The sequence below is a fragment of the Gigantopelta aegis genome, chromosome 8 (assembly GCF_016097555.1).
Source record: "Gigantopelta aegis isolate Gae_Host chromosome 8, Gae_host_genome, whole genome shotgun sequence".
In the NCBI taxonomy this organism is placed as follows: Eukaryota; Metazoa; Mollusca; class Gastropoda; order Neomphalida; family Peltospiridae; genus Gigantopelta; species Gigantopelta aegis.
This window is the reverse complement of record NC_054706.1, coordinates 53,790,585-53,808,142: the sequence shown is the minus strand read 5'-3', so window position 1 is coordinate 53,808,142 and position 17,558 is coordinate 53,790,585. Positions and strand designations below refer to the sequence as shown.

The 17,558-nt window shown below is 33.7% G+C and overlaps 1 protein-coding gene across 2 annotated transcripts in view; it reads right to left on the bottom strand.

Moving 5' to 3' along the window:
• Positions 1–17,558, bottom strand: part of LOC121380169 (transmembrane channel-like protein 7) — a 44,994-nt gene that overhangs the window by 2,865 nt on the left and 24,571 nt on the right. For both annotated transcript variants that reach the window (XM_041508967.1, XM_041508968.1), the window contains exons 10-18: positions 17,076–17,218; positions 16,484–16,556; positions 11,189–11,286; positions 7,576–7,671; positions 6,987–7,062; positions 5,820–5,950; positions 3,476–3,640; positions 1,465–1,543; positions 607–739 (exon numbers count right to left, since the gene is read on the bottom strand). In XM_041508967.1, the coding sequence (XP_041364901.1) occupies positions 607–739; positions 1,465–1,543; positions 3,476–3,640; positions 5,820–5,950; positions 6,987–7,062; positions 7,576–7,671; positions 11,189–11,286; positions 16,484–16,556; positions 17,076–17,218 (994 nt within the window). The remainder of the gene's footprint in view (positions 1–606; positions 740–1,464; positions 1,544–3,475; positions 3,641–5,819; positions 5,951–6,986; positions 7,063–7,575; positions 7,672–11,188; positions 11,287–16,483; positions 16,557–17,075; positions 17,219–17,558) is intronic.

The following is a 17,558-nucleotide window of genomic DNA, read 5'->3' as shown; positions in this document are numbered from 1 at the left end:
ACAGCATATGGTTCCAGATTACCAGATGTGTGTGGGTATCAAGACATGATGATTAACATATCAGAATAGCATATGGTTCCAGATTACCAGATGTGTGTGGGTATCAAGACATGATGATTAACATATCAGAATAGCATATGGTTCCAGATTACCAGATGTGTGTGGGTATTGAGAAATGATGATTAACATATCAGAATAGCATATGGTTCCAGATTACCAGATGTGTGTGGGTATCAAGAAATGATGATTAACATATCAGAACAACATATGGTTCCAGATTACCAGATGTGTGTGGGTATCAAGAAATGATGATTAACATATCAGAATATCATATGGTTCCAGATTACCAGATGTGTGTGGGTATCAAAAAATGATGATTAACATACCAGAACAACATATGGTTCCAGATTACCAGATGTGTGTGGGTATCAAGAAATGATGATTAACATACCAGAACAACATATGGTTCCAGATTACCAGATGTGTGTGGGTATCAAGAAATGATGATTAAATATCAGAATAGCATATGGTTCCAGATTACCAGATGTGTGTGGGTATCAAGAAATGATGATTAACATATCAGAATAGCATATGGTTCCAGATTACCAGGAGATATGAAGCTGTTGGTTTCTGTGGTTTTGTCCGGTGTCTGAAGACGATTCTTCACGCTTGCTTTTCTCTTGCTTTTTCTATTTGCCTCTTGAAGAAGACCCAGCAAGAAATTCTTGTCCTTACCCTCCTGCAAACACAATGTACTTCATTAGGCAAAATTAAAAAAATATCTGTGGTTTTGGTTACATGTGAATTTTTTTTTTAGGATAGACTATAAAAATTTTTTTTATTCATTTCATTTATTCCTAAAATCTGTCAAACTGGTCTTGACAAAAAGCAATAGAGTAACATTTCAAACACATGCTGTGTCCTTTTACTGTTTTGAAGATCAGTAGGTGGAAAAAAAGTTTAGGGTCGATGAAAATGGCCAAAACAATTAGAGTTAGAACCACACATATTTTATTTATTTGGCCTTACCACATGCAGACCTCCAGCTAATGGCTAATTTGGCAATGACAGGGCGAGCCCTGAAGTATGACAGGAATGTGAATGGGGAAACAGATGCTGAATGTGTTTCGATTAACAGTTAAAGATGCCATGTTTGTAATTATATAATATACAGTGAAACCTCTCAAAACCAGACTCTCTGTAAACCGGAATTCCCTCTTTTACATACCTGTACAGAAGAGAACCTCTCTAAACCAGATACCTCTTAAAACCAGACTTTTTACTTGGTCCTGAGAGTGTCCAGTTTAGAGTGAGTGAGTATTTTGAACATGCCCATATACCACTGAGGTTTCAGGCATTCCAGTTTAGAGGACTTTCACAGTATAAGCAAATTTGGGCCTGACAAAATTCAAACAGTACAGTGATTTTCATTTGTTTAAAAGATAAAAAAAAAACCCAACATACCAAGGAAAGTTGTTGACGAAGTAACTGCACCATTTCCTTGTGTCCAATCATAGCAATCCTCATGTAGTATGTTGCCATGCTAAGAGATAAAACATCAATTAGAGACACCCGTTTGTGTTGTGTATTGACATGTACCAACAAACAATTAACTTACAAAAATAAATAACACAAATAGGGTCCTCGTACACAGTATTACTTAAATGTGATGTCATAGCCTTCAATTAGTTATCAATTATTAAATAAATAAAAAAAATTGTTTTGTTTAACGACACCACTAGAGCACATTGCTTTATTAATCATCGGCTATTGGATGTCAAAAATATGGTCTTTTGACAGTCATAGAGAGGAAACCCGCAACATTTTTTTATTAGTAGCAAGGGATCTTTTATATGCACCATTCCACGGACAGGATAGCACATACCACAGCCTTTGATATACCAGTCGTGGTGCACTGGCTGGAAATGAGAAATAGCCCAATGGGCCCACCGATGGGGATTGATCCTAGACCGACCGTGCATCAGGCGTGCGATTTACCAATGGGCTTTGTCCTGCCCCTTTATTTAATTATTCCTACTCATATATACTGGGCGATATTTAGATTCATGGTATATAGTAACAAATGATCAGTGTTATCTACAAGAAAGTACATTTAAATCACCATGCTGAGGATAATATTCCAAAGTCAGGTACATTTATCTTCTCTTTCAGCAGAAAAACTAATATTTTTAACGATTTTTCTCTGTTGTGTTAAGTTATACCAAAGATGATAGGTAGCAACACTTTAAAAACTTACCACAAAAAATAATAATCCAAAGATAGTACAAGGGGATGATATGAAATGTATGATGTCAGTATACGAAATGTATGATATCAGTAAGCCATTTATGACACTTACCACAAGAATACCAGCAATCCAAAGACAGCACCAGGGGATGATATGAAATGTATGATGTCAGTATACGAAATGTATGATATCAGTAAGCCATTTATGACACTTACCACAAGAATATCAGCAATCCAAAGACAGCACCAGGGGATGATATGAAATGTATGATGTCAGTATACGAAATGTATGATATCAGTAAGCCATTTATGACACTTACCACAAGAATACCAGCAATCCAAAGATAGCACCAGGGGATGATATGAAATGTATGATGTCAGTATACGAAATGTATGATATCAGTAAACCATTTGTGAAACTTACCACAAGAATACCAGCAATCCAAAGATAGCACCAGGGGATGATATGAAATGTATGATATCAGTATATGAAATGTATGATATCAGTAAGCCATTTGTGAAACTTACCACAAGAATACCAGCAATCCAAAGATAGCACCAGGGGATGATACGAAATGTATGATATCAGTAAACCATTTGTGAAACTTACCACAAGAATACCAGCAATCCAAAGATAGCACCAGGGGATGATATGAAATGTATGATATCAGTATATGAAATGTATGATATCAGTAAGCCATTTGTGAAACTTACCACAAGAATACCAGCAATCCAAAGATAGCACCAGGGGATGATATGAAATGTATGATATCAGTAAACCATTTGTGAAACTTACCACAAGAATACCAGCAATCCAAAGATAGCACCAGGGGATGATATGAAATGTATGATGTCAGTATACGAAATGTATGATATCAGTAAGCCATTTGTGAAACTTACCACAAGAATACCAGCAATCCAAAGATAGCACCAGGGGATGATATGAAATGTATGATATCAGTAAACCATTTGTGAAACTTACCACAAGAATACCAGCAATCCAAAGATAGCACCAGGGGACGATATGAAATGTATGATGTCAGTAAACCATTTGTGAAACTTACCACAAGAATACCAGCAATCCAAAGATAGCACCAGGGGATGATATGAAATGTATGATGTCAGTAAACCATTTGTGAAACTTACCACAAGAATACCAGCAATCCAAAGATAGCACCAGGGGATGATATGAAATGTATGATATCAGTAAACCATTTGTGAAACTTACCACAAGAATACCAGCAATCCAAAGATAGCACCAGGGGATGATATGAAATGTATGATGTCAGTAAGCCATTTGTGTTCGTCCTGCCAATCGTCGATGAGTATAATGACAACCTGGTAGGTGGTCGTTACATTACGGTATGGACCACAAGTGGTGCTCGGATGAATACTGCAAGTGCAAGAACACAGAAGGTAAAACAAACAAACAAAAACCACAATGCTGTTAACTATGAAATGTAATTAGACAATGGGGTGATTCTATCAACATGGATTTGCAACAGAAGTAAACAAGAGTTCCAATAAGGTAAATGATACAACAGTCACGAGTGTGATGGAAAGTAGGTCGTGGTGACCTAGTTATGGTACAGAAAACACCACTATCCCAAGTTGTACATGCATGCAATGTTTGATCATCCTATATGAATTGTAGGCTGTGCCTTTGGCCAATTCCACTATAATGTGTATGTTTATAGTAAACATTGTTTAAAAAAAGTCTTACAAACTGATTAAACATTGTTTAAACAAAGTCTTACAAAATGATTAAACATTGTGTAAACAAGTCTTACAAAATGATTAAATATTGTTTAACAAAGTCTTTAAAAAATTATTAAACATTGTTTAAATAAAGTCATACAAAATGATTAAAGCGGCATTCCCTGGAATATTTTTATTATTTAAGCATATAGAACAGAAAATCCAATTACGTTTGGTGCATATATGACGCCGCACTCTGCATTGGTTTCACTACGCTGGCTTATCCATGTAAAAAACAAAGCCAGTATTTTCAAAGTGGGACACTTTTGATGGACTCCTACCGATCTCGGTTTTCATTGGCTTATCACAAGAGTGAAATTCCCCAACGAGAGATCGCGTGAGATTTCGCAATTTTTGAACAAATTTAACTGTCTTGATTGAGGGGTTGTCTCATATCTCCAAAACATATTTATATCCATTTCCAGGGGTCGGTGGGTGGGGGATTTGCCTTGAAATTTTGACAGTGGCCAGCTGTTGGCATACTTGTTATATGTAAGGGGGTGTTACTAATTACGTAATGCTCTAGGGGTAGAGGAAGAGGGTACTGTGTTCGATTTACGTAACATTTTTCAAGACTATATGTTATATTTATTCATTACTTAGACCTAAAAAGGTGTTTTTTGGAAATGCGCGGTCAGTCTAGGATCAATCCCCATGATATCCTGTCTGTGGGATGGTACATATAAACAATCCCTTGCTAAAAAAAAAAATGTAGCTGGTTTCCAAAGCGTGTGTGCAGGGATTTCAGCGGGGTTGGGGTTATAGCGAAGTTTATATGGGGCCATGCTCCCCCAGAAAATACATTTCAATTTTTTTTAACCTTGGGCAAGTAAGGGTTTTGACCTCCAATACCCTCCCCCTGCACATGCACCCGATTCCTCTCTAAGATTATATGTCAAAATTACCAAATGTTAGACATCCAACAGCAGATGGAAGGAAGGATAGGATATGTTTTATTTAACGACGCACTCAACACATTTTATTTACAGTTGTATGGCGTCGAATGATTATTAAATCAATATGCTCTAACTTTGATGTCGTTAAACACCACCCCCCTAACTTTACCCTTTCCAAACGAAAGAATATTTATTTGAATTTGTCGATTTTAACACGTAAAATTAAGAAATGAAAACGTTCATTGTTTACTTTAGTATATTTTATTAAAAAATATATACATGATTAATGTGTTACTAGTAAACAAACTAAACTTTGAAAGTTCTACTAACACTTTATAAAATATTAATTCTGAAATACGATTGTCGATAATACGTTGTCAAGATCAAACCGGTTTTAACGAAAAACTCTAGTACCGTATCCTCAACCGAAAGTTCTTCGTACAGCGTAAGATTTCTCTTTTAATTTTTTAAGACGAACCCTACAATTTGAAATCGGCAAACGCACGTGTTAACTGAAACTGACAACAGGCTGTCGTTTGTACTTTGCCGAGCTATGGCGGCACAGGCGACGAATCGAGCATATACTTTTGACGATCTCCGTTCATAGCGAACACACATAAGTTTTTTAAAAGTGCATTTGAGCTTGTATTTCATATATTTGTACATGATGTTATAATATGGGAACCAGAGAATGTAACTTTAAATATTGTTTAAACAAAGTCTTACAAAATGATTAAATATTGTTTAAACAAAGTCTTACAAAATGATTAAATATTGTTTAAACAAAGTCTTACAAAATGATTAAATATTGTTTAAACAGTCTTACAATATATTGTTTAACAAAGTCTTACGAATGATTAAACATTGTTTAAATAAAGTCTTACAAAATGATTAAACATTGTTTAAAGAAAGTCTTACAAAATGATTCCGCATGTGACTGCAGCAGCGGTCAAGAGAAAGAAGACCATGAGGAAACCGAGAAATATGGTGTGAGACCGTGCCGCACGCCATGGCCGCATTGACGGCTTGCAGTTCTGCAGAACACTGATCTGAAATACCAACAAAAACACATCACGTGTCACAGTGATACAAATAGGTTAACGATACAACTAGAGCATATTGATTTATTAATCACTGGCTATTGGATGTTTTGGTAATTTTTACATAGTCTTAGAGAGGAAACCTGCTACATTTTTCAATTAGTAGCAAGGGATCTTTTATATGCACCATCCCACAGACAGGATAGCACATACCATGGCTTTTGATATAACAGTCCTGGTGCACTGGCTGGAACGAGAAATAGCTCAATGGGCCCATCAATGGGGATCAATCCCAAACTGACTGTGCATCAAGAGAACGCTTTACCAGTGAGCTAGGTCCCGCCCGAAAGATAAAGAAAACCACATCTATAAACCTGTCCCAGTAATACAGTAACCATGTATATAAATTCTGTTTTAGGCTATTCACTACCATCAAATGTCTCAAACTCAGAAAATAACCAAATATTGGAAACATAATGCAAGAATGGACAAATTGTTCAATAGGCTACTGCTGTGAACGTAAAATTTAAAGAAACTTGACCAATGATGTGATCATACATTATAAAAACTCATGTTTTACAACAAAACTGAATGACAGTTAAGAACAGTTTATGTGACACTATAAGAGTTACTAAACCTTTTTATTACTTTCATGCTTAAATAATAAAATTTCTGTTAAGATTCATTACAATTTAATGTCAATCCCATTGGTCCAGCCGTAACAATGCAAGTTTGTTAATTTGTCAATGAACCAAAACATGTAATTCAAAATAAAATATGGACTTTTGGTGTTATTAGTAGTAAGTATGTTTAAAATTTAATTATAAGGAATGTCTGTTAAAACTGTTATTTCTTTTACGTTCATCTGGGTATGAACAATTTTTTTTTTAAAAATCACCCACAAACTTACGCGTGAACAGCTTTGCCAATTCACAGTTTGATGCTAATTTTATTTGTTCATACCCTGATGAACGTAAAAGAAAAAAACTGACAATCCTTAAAAAAATGGAAGTGTTATGCTTGAGATGAACTAGAATAAATTTACCCGCTTAACATAAAATATGATAATGAGCTTCACAATCATTATGCAGGAAAGTAAGGGGCTGTAAAATGTTCCAAGCCTGAAACAAAAGAAACAAAAAAATTTAAAGTAAAAAAAACCCGCCACAATAATATAAACATCAGAGAAGGTATTTTTAATATTATATATTTGAAGGTTGTTGGTGATAATAGCTATCTTAAAATTAAATCGTTACTAAACTAAAGTATAGAGAAATGCAGTTGTTTTTTTCATTATCGTTCTGTTTTAAATGAAATTGAATAAATACATAAAAAATATGGGGATGAATTTACAAAAAAGAATAAGTTTGTTTTGTTTAATGACACCAATATCAAGCAAATGCTTTACTACTGGGCTACGTCATGCCCCCGGCCGAATGTACAGAGCCTGTTTTTGTCTAACATGTTTTACCTACATACATGTACATGTACGTGCTTAAAACCCAGTGTAAAGAAAAACACGCTTCATATATTTGGCCCATAAACTTCAGAGAAGAATTTTTAATATTACATGTTTAAGACTCGGTACTATTCAGTATTTACTGTTTACTGTAGGAAATATATAATATACTTACCAGCACAGGGCTTGCGAGTATATCAGATCCAGAGTGTTCCGTCCAATGGCAAAAACTGGTGGTTTTATTTTAGTGCAACAGTACCGAGACATCACTCTGAAAACAAAAAATACTCAATAGTAAATTAACTGTTATCATTCATATTGTATTGCAACAGTATTGAGCAAATATACTGTAGGAAAAAACCCCAGCATGTATAGAGTAAATATATGCAATTTATAACATGAACAATTTCACACTCAGCTTTTATTAATTTTTATTAAAGTCACAGACACTAGTTTGAACCCGTGGAAATGGACACCAAGTATGGCTAATCTACAAACCTGTAACACATCTGGATAATGTTAACAATAGTCTGTGACAATGAAATGGACACCAAGTATGGCTAATCTACAAACCTGTAACACATTTGGATATGTTAACAATAGTCTGTGACAATGGAATGGACACTAAGTATGGCTAATCTACAAACCTGTAACACATCTGGATAATGTTAACAATAGTCTGTGACAATGAAATGGACACCAAGTATGGCTAATCTACAAACCTGTAACACATCTGGATAATGTTAACAATAGTCTGTGACAATGAAATGGACACCAAGTATGGCTAATCTACAAACCTGTAACACATCTGGATAATGTTAACAATAGTCTGTGACAATGAAATGGACACCAAGTATGGCTAATCTACAAACCTGTAACACATCTGGATAATGTTAACAATAGTCTGTGACAATGAAATGGACACCAAGTATGGCTAATCTACAAACCTGTAACACATCTGGATAATGTTAACAATAGTCTGTGACAATGAAATGGACACCAAGTATGGCTAATCTACAAACCTGTAACACATCTGGATATGTTAACAATAGTCTGTGACAATGGAATGGACACTAAGTATGGCTAATCTACAAACCTGTAACACATCTGGATAATGTTAACAATAGTCTGTGACAATGGAATGGACACTAAGTATGGCTAATCTACAAACCTGTAACACATCTGGATAATGTTAACAATAGTCTGTGACAATGAAATGGACACTAAGTATGGCTAATCTACAAACCTGTAACACATCTGGATAATGTTAATAATAGTCTGTGACAATGAAATGGACACTAAGTATGGCTAATCTACAAACCTGTAACACATCTGGATAATGTTAACAATAGTCTGTGACAATGAAATGGACACCAAGTATGGCTAATCTACAAACCTGTAACACATCTGGATAATGTTAACAATAGTCTGACAATGGAATGGACACTAAGTATGGCTAATCTACAAACCTGTAACACATCTGGATAATGTTAACAATAGTCTGTGACAATGAAATGGACACTAAGTATGGCTAATCTACAAACCTGTAACACATCTGGATAATGTTAACAATAGTCTGTGACAATGAAATTGACACTAAGTATGGCTAATCTACAAACCTGTAACACATCTGGATAATGTTAACAATAGTCTGTGACAATGAAATGGACACTAAGTATGGCTAATCTACAAACCTGTAACACATCTGGATAATGTTAACAATAGTCTGTGACAATGAAATGGACACTAAGTATGGCTAATCTACAAACCTGTAACACATCTGGATAATGTTAACAATAGTCTGTGACAATGAAATGGACACTAAGTATGGCTAATCTACAAACCTGTAACACATCTGGATAATGTTAACAATAGTCTGTGACAATGAAATGGACACTAAGTATGGCTAATCTACAAACCTGTAACACATCTGGATAATGTTAACAATAGTCTGTGACAATGAAATGGACACTAAGTATGGCTAATCTACAAACCTGTAACACATCTGGATAATGTTAACAATAGTCTGTGACAATGAAATGGACACTAAGTATGGCTAATCTACAAACCTGTAACACATCTGGATAATGTTAACAATAGTCTGTGACAATGAAATGGACACTAAGTATGGCTAATCTACAAACCTGTAACACATCTGGATAATGTTAACAATAGTCTGTGACAATGAAATGGACACTAAGTATGGCTAATCTACAAACCTGTAACACATCTGGATAATGTTAACAATAGTCTGACAATGGAATGGACACTAAGTATGGCTAATCTACAAACCTGTAACACATCTGGATAATGTTAACAATAGTCTGTGACAATGAAATGGACACTAAGTATGGCTAATCTACAAACCTGTAACACATCTGGATAATGTTAACAATAGTCTGTGACAATGAAATTGACACTAAGTATGGCTAATCTACAAACCTGTAACACATCTGGATAATGTTAACAATAGTCTGTGACAATGAAATGGACACTAAGTATGGCTAATCTACAAACCTGTAACACATCTGGATAATGTTAACAATAGTCTGTGACAATGAAATGGGGGAAATGTCTTCTGGAAATGGACTTGAGCTATTTCCATAACCGTTACTTCTTAGAGGTACAATGTACATGTAAGTGTATTTTTAGCATGACAAAAATGCATTTCGTGGCATTACAAACACATTTATAACCATAAACATTCAGATGTACAAAAATGAATACTAGTATTCTAAACAATAAGATGTAAGTAATGTCCTATTTCAATTAACAAAAATGGCTCTAATAGTGAACAAAATGCCGTAGTGTTTAAAAACAAGAGTCTGTCACTTTAATGAGAGGTTAGTGTGATGGCTTTTATCTCCACAATGAGCAACAAACAATGGGTAGTGGGTGTTGCATCAGCAGCTAGAGGGTTTTGTGGGTCTTTTTTTAAAATATAGTCACAGAAAAACGTTCCTGTGTGTGTATTGCACAATGTATATGATTAATGGTTAAAGGAAGAAATAGTTTATTGGTCATTTATTGAGATAATTTACACAATTATGGTATGTCACCACAAGTCACAAATTTCAACCATTTACAAACTTTGGTTTATTTGTTTTTGTTTAATGACACCACTAGAGCACACTGATTTATGAATCATCAGCTATCGGATGTCAAACATTTGATAATCTTGACATATAGTCTTAGAGGGGAAACCCGCTACATTTTTCCATTAGTAGCAAGGGATCTTTTATATGCAACAACCTACAGACAGGATAGCACATACCACGGCCTTTGGTATACCAGTCATAGTGCACTGGCTGGAAAGAGAAATAGCCCAATGGGCCTACCAACAGGGATCGATCCCAAACTGACTGTGCATCAAGCGAGCACTTTACCACTGGGCTACGTCCTGCCCCAAACTTTGCTTTAAGACAAAATATTTTAGTTTAAACAGTGTATTATTTTGTGTAATATTTTAGTTTAAACAGTGTATTATTTTGTGTAATATTTTAGTTTAAACAGTGTATTATTTTGTGTAATATTTTAGTTTAAACAGTGTATTATTTTGTGTAATATTTTAGTTTAAACAGTTTATTATTTTGTGTAATATTTTAGTTTAAACAGTGTATTATTTTGTGTAATATTTTAGTTTAAACTGTGTATTATTTTGTTTAATTTTTTATACCCTATAAGTCGACCCCTATAACCCAAGTTATAAAATACTATTCTGATGAAAAAAACATGACTTATAGGCAAAGATACAGTAAACATTTACTAATTTTTATCATCATGCTCACCTTCGAAGAAATTCAAACGTAAATGTCACCACAAGAGTAAATATAAAATCCACGATCACCAATCGATAAATCTCTTCACCCATAAATGTCTCCCAACACTGAAAATAATATAAAGACATATAGTTTAACTTGTTATTAATATAGTTAAGATAGGAATGATATAAAGACATATAGTTTAACTTGTTATTAATATAGTTAAGATAGGAATGATATAAAGACATATAGTAGTTAACTTGTTATTAATATAGTTAAGATAGGAATGATATAAAGACATATAGTTTAACTTGTTATTAATATAGTTAAGATAGGAATGATATAAAGACATATAGTTTAACTTGTTATTAATATAGTTAAGATAGGAATGATATAAAGACATATAGTTTAACTTGTTATTAATATAGTTAAGATAGGAATGATATAAAGACATATATTTTTAACTTGTTATTAATATAGTTAAGATAGGAATGATATAAAGACATATAGTTTAACTTGTTATTAATATAGTTAAGATAGGAATGATATAAAGACATATAGTTAACTTTATTAACTTGTTATAATGATATAAAGACATATATTTTTAACTTGTTATAATATAGTTAAGATAGGAATGATATAAAGACATATAGTTTAACTTGTTATTAATATAGTTAAGATAGGAATGATATAAAGACATATAGTTTAACTTGTTATTAATATAGTTATTAATGATAGTTAAGATAACTTGTTATTAATATAGTTAATGGATGATATAAAGACATATAGTTTAACTTGTTATTATAGTTAAGATAGGAATGATATAAGACATATAGTTTAATTAATATAGTTAAGATAGGAATGATATAAAGACATATAGTTTAACTTGTTATTAATATAGTTAAGATAGGAATGATATAAAGACATATAGTTTAACTTGTTATTAATATAGTTAAGATAGGAATGATATAAAGACATATAGTTTAACTTGTTATTAATATAGTTAAGATAGGAATGATATAAAGACATATAGTTTAACTGTTATTAATATAGTTAAGATAGGAATGATATAAAGACATATAGTTTAACTTGTTATTAATATAGTTAAGATAGGAATGATATAAAGACATATAGTTTAACTTGTTATTAATATAGTTAAGATAGGAATGATATAAAGACATATAGTTTAACTTGTTATTAATATAGTTAAGATAGGAATGATATAAAGACATATAGTTTAACTTGTTATTAATATAGTTAAGATAGGAATGATATAAAGACATATAGTTTAACTTGTTATTAATATAGTTAAGATAGGAATGATATAAAGACATATAGTTTAACTTGTTATTAATATAGTTAAGATAGGAATGATATAAAGACATATAGTTTAACTTGTTATTAATATAGTTAAGATAGGAATGATATAAAGACATATAGTTTAACTTGTTATTAATATAGTTAAGATAGGAATCATATTCAGTCAAAACAAGGAAATGTATTATTTTTTTAATGCATTTTCTGGGTTAATATGACCCAACTCCCCCAAAACAAAACTTTCCATGCCACAGTTGAGACATTCCTTCACAATTTCCTACACACATGCTTGATTCATGACAAAAAAACAAAATACATTGAAAACATATTTTATTGTATCAGCAACAAAAGAATTGGGCACAAGTTTGCCAACTTACTAGGTCCTCTCCTATATACATACAATATAAAACCGACAATTACTTAATTATAATATAATAATAATGTATACATATAAAATTTGTATACAAATGTATTTTAATAACAATCAAATTGAGGAAAAGTGGGTATTATGTACAACAGGATTTTGAAAAAAAGTCGAAAAGAAACAAAGAAGTACATGTGTCTTCAAACCATTAAACCTGTCCTGGACAGAGAGATCCGGTCAAGGCCGGTCCCTGTGCCCAGTATAGGCGTGCACTACAACAGCTTGCTCTGAATGTGTACGTAAAGCCCTTTTTAGCCTTTAACCATTAAACTATTGTAATCAAAATGATGTGTTTGTTTCATAAAATTTTGACTATATAAAAGCAGTTGTAAATTTATTGGTTGTATATGTTGTAACGAGTTAAAAGCAAGTATAGTATGTGCTACATAGTGTACATACAGAACTAAACCTTCCCCCCCCCCCCCCCCCCAAGTTGGCACAATTATGGTACATACACAAAAGCATCACATTCATTACACATACCGTAACATTTCTACTGTCCCTTCTGGAGAAGATTTTTTAACACTAACCATATAAAGAAACCGGCCTAGATGGTGACATGGGTAAGCCATTGGACATAAGGCTGGTAGGTACTGGGTTCACAGCCTGGTACCGACTTCCATCCAGAAAGAGTTTTAATGACTCAATGGGTAGGTGTAAGACCACTACACTGACATCTCTCTCACTAACAATTAACAACTAACCACTAACCATTATCCTGGACAGACAGCCTGGATAGTTGAGGTATGTTTTCTCCAGGACAGCATGCTTGCATCTTAATTAATATAATTACAAACTTTCCGCATTTATATGATTTACTTTATTCTGATTAGACGACATTGAAGAAAAACTTAACGTTATCCTTTAATAAACCTCAGAAAATGACGTCATTACACCAGCTGGGATGTCATTAAGTAAAACAGGTCATGGAAGTGACGCTAGAAGCCAATTTGTATATTTTAACTAAATATGGTTGGTTCAGACACTTGTGTATACATTTTAGAAGAGGGTGGGGGCTGAACTGTGGCTATCAAAGTTTATGGTGTGTTCAGACACTTGTGTATACATTTTAGAAGAGGGTGGGGGCTGAACTGTGGCTATCAAAGTTTATGAGGGGTTAAGACACTTGTGTATACATTTTAGAAGAGGGTGGGGGCTGAACTGTGGCTATCAAAGTTTATGAGGGGTTAAGACACTTGTGTATACATTTTAGAAGAGAGTGTGGGCTGAACTGTGGCTATCAAAGTTTATGAGGGGTTAAGACACTTGTGTATATATTTTAGAAGAGGGTGGGGGCTGAACTGTGGCTATCAAAGTTTATGAGGGGTTAAGACACTTGTGTATACATTTTAGAAGAGGGTGGGGGCTGAACTGTGGCTATCAAAGTTTATGAGGGGTTAAGACACTTGTGTATACATTTTAGAAGAGGGTGGGGGGCTGAACTGTGGCTATCAAAGTTTATGAGGGGTTAAGACACTTGTGTATACATTTTAGAAGAGGGTGAGGGCTGAACTGTGGCTATCAAAGTTTATGAGGGGTTAAGACACTTGTGTATACATTCTAGAAGAGGGTGGGGGCTGAACTGTGGCTATCAAAGTTTATGAGGGGTTAAGACACTTGTGTATACATTTTAGAAGAGGGTGGGGGCTGAACTGTGGCTATCAAAGTTTATGAGGGGTTAAGACACTTGTGTATACATTTTAGAAGAGGGTGGGGCTGAACTGTGGCTATCAAAGTTTATGAGGGGTTAAGACATGCTTCCCCAGAAAGAGTCTTGAAAAAAGATAAACATTTGCTTGATGAAGGGAAGGGTTCCACTGTCAAAACCCACCCTCTGCACACGCTCCTAATACAGTGAAACCCCTCTAAACCGGACACCCTAGGGACCAAGTAAAATTTCCGATATTAAGAGGTATCCTGTTTAGAGAGGTTAAGTTCTGTATCTATTTTTAAAAAAGGATCTTGAAAATTGTCTGGTTTTGGGAGGGAATTCCGGTTTACAGAGGGTCCGGTTTTGAGAGGTTTCACTGTAGTATGTTTGTAATAAACTACATAAATTGTGTAGCATAGTAAAGGATTTTAAACTAAACTCCTTAAAAAATGATGTCATTACGTCAAATGGGACGTCATTACATAAAGCATATACATGTTAGAAACTGATTTATGAATTATGTCTAGTTTTAACTAAATAAGTTGTGCTGTTTGTAATTATAAGAATTGTTCGTCATTTTGTTGTGAATTTATCAATGTATAATAGTCACAAATTAAGTATAAAATCACTTTGCTACGCTAAGCAATTTTATACAATTTGTGACTGTTATACATTGATAAATTCACAACAAATAACAAACAATTCTTATATAAGCATGAAAATAAGTATAAAGAAGAAAAATAAGACATAAAAAGTTCAAAATCAACCTTTCGCTGAATTATAGTTACAACACCATGTCGGAAAAATCAACCTTTCGCTGAATTACAGTTACAACACCATGTCGGCAGAATCAACCTTTCACTGAATTACAGTTACAACACCATGTCGGCAAAATCAACCTTTCGCTGAATTACAGTTACAACACCATGTGGGCACAATCAACCTTTCGCTGAATTACAGGTACAACACCATGTCGGCAGAATCAACCTTTCGCTGAATTACAGTTACAACACCATGTCGGCAGAATGAACCTTTCGCTGAATTACAGTTACAACACCATGTCGGCAAAATCAACCTTTCACTGAATTATAGTTACAACACCATGTCGGCAAAATCAACCTTTCACTGAATTATAGTTACAACACCATGTCGGCAGAATCAACCTTTCACTGAATTACAGTTACAACACCAAGTCGGCAGAATCAACCTTTCACTGAATTACAGTTACAACACCAAGTCGGCAAAATCAACCTTTCGCTGAATTACAGTTACAACACCATGTCGGCAAAATCAACCTTTCGCTGAATTACAGTTACAACACCATGTCGGCAAAATCAACCTTTCACTGAATTATAGTTACAACACCATGTCGGCAAAATCAACCTTTCACTGAATTATAGTTACAACACCATGTCGGCAAAATCAACCTTTCACTGAATTATAGTTACAACACCATGTCGGCAAAATCAACCTTTTGCTGAATTATAGTTACAACACCATGTCGACAGAATCAACCTTTTGCTGAATTATAGTTACAACACCATGTCGGCAGAATCAACCTTTCGCTGAATTATAGTTACAACACCATGTCGGCAAAATCAACCTTTCACTGAATTATAGTTACAACACCATGTCGGCAAAATCAACCTTTCACTGAATTATAGTTACAACACCATGTCGGCAAAATCAACCTTTCACTGAATTATAGTTACAACACCATGTCGGCAAAATCAACCTTTCACTGAATTATAGTTACAACACCATGTCGACAAAATCAACCTTTTGCTGAATTATAGTTACAACACCATGTCGGCAAAATCTTTGTTTAGTAAAATGTCTGTTGACAAAATATATGTCGGCATATAATCTGCATACCTTTTAAAATATATACATGTGTCAAATTTATACTATATATAATTGTTCAATATACCTTGTCTTTTTCAATTTTATTAAACCAGAAGTTTACAAGGACTGCCAAACCAACTGCTCGGAGCAACATGGTCCTACAAATATAAATGAAATTAGGTGAAGAGAATATATCACAAGTGATCTAAGTATGTCTTAGCATGGCAAGTGGTGGAAAATTCAATGCAGAATATATAATTAACAGTTATAAACAATGTTCCTATACATTTCAAAAAAACTCCTACAATGAATCTTTTACTTTTAATGTTAATTACACAACAAGATATTTTAAAATTCAGTTATTTTGAATGTAGAACTGTAATCTTGAAAGCTAATTAATTTGATTTCAAATTTATGTAACTAATAAAAAATGAAAATTTAAATTTAATAAGAAAAGCTATATTTTAATGTGAATATATAAGTGGTTTATTTCAAAGAATGAACGAATGAACGAACAAATGAACGAACAAACGAACATACAAATGAACACATGAATGAAACGAATGAATGAACGAACGGACAAATGAACACATGAATGAACTCATGAATGAACTCATGACTGACTGAAGTTAACACTACCTGGACACTGACAGTGTATTTTATAGCATATAACATACCGAAACATGTGCATGTACAATTCATTCTTTGGTTTGTCGTATCTCTCAAACCATTCAAGCAGACTGAAGACAAACGGAAGAAAGAGGTTTATTCCTATGATGCACAGAGGCATCGCCAACAGACTCAAAACTGGAATTTCACTCTGAAAGAAAATGTTAATAAATATCATTGTGTAATACTACAGTGAAACCCATCTGGCACCATATAAAATATTCAGTATTTAGGGGTTTCCGATTTACAGGGTTTTTAACTGAGGCAAACACCTATGTTGGGATTATGAAAAATGTTTCAGTTTTGACAGAATTATGGTTTACTGATGGTCCAGTTTTAAGGGATTTCAAGTATATGGCTATTCAATATAATATGATTTATGTTAATCATGTGTTTATGCATCTTTAGTGTTAAATTTCTACACCATATAATTGTAAATAAAATGTGCTGAGTGCGTCGTTAAATAAAACATTTCCTTAAGTGTTAAACTG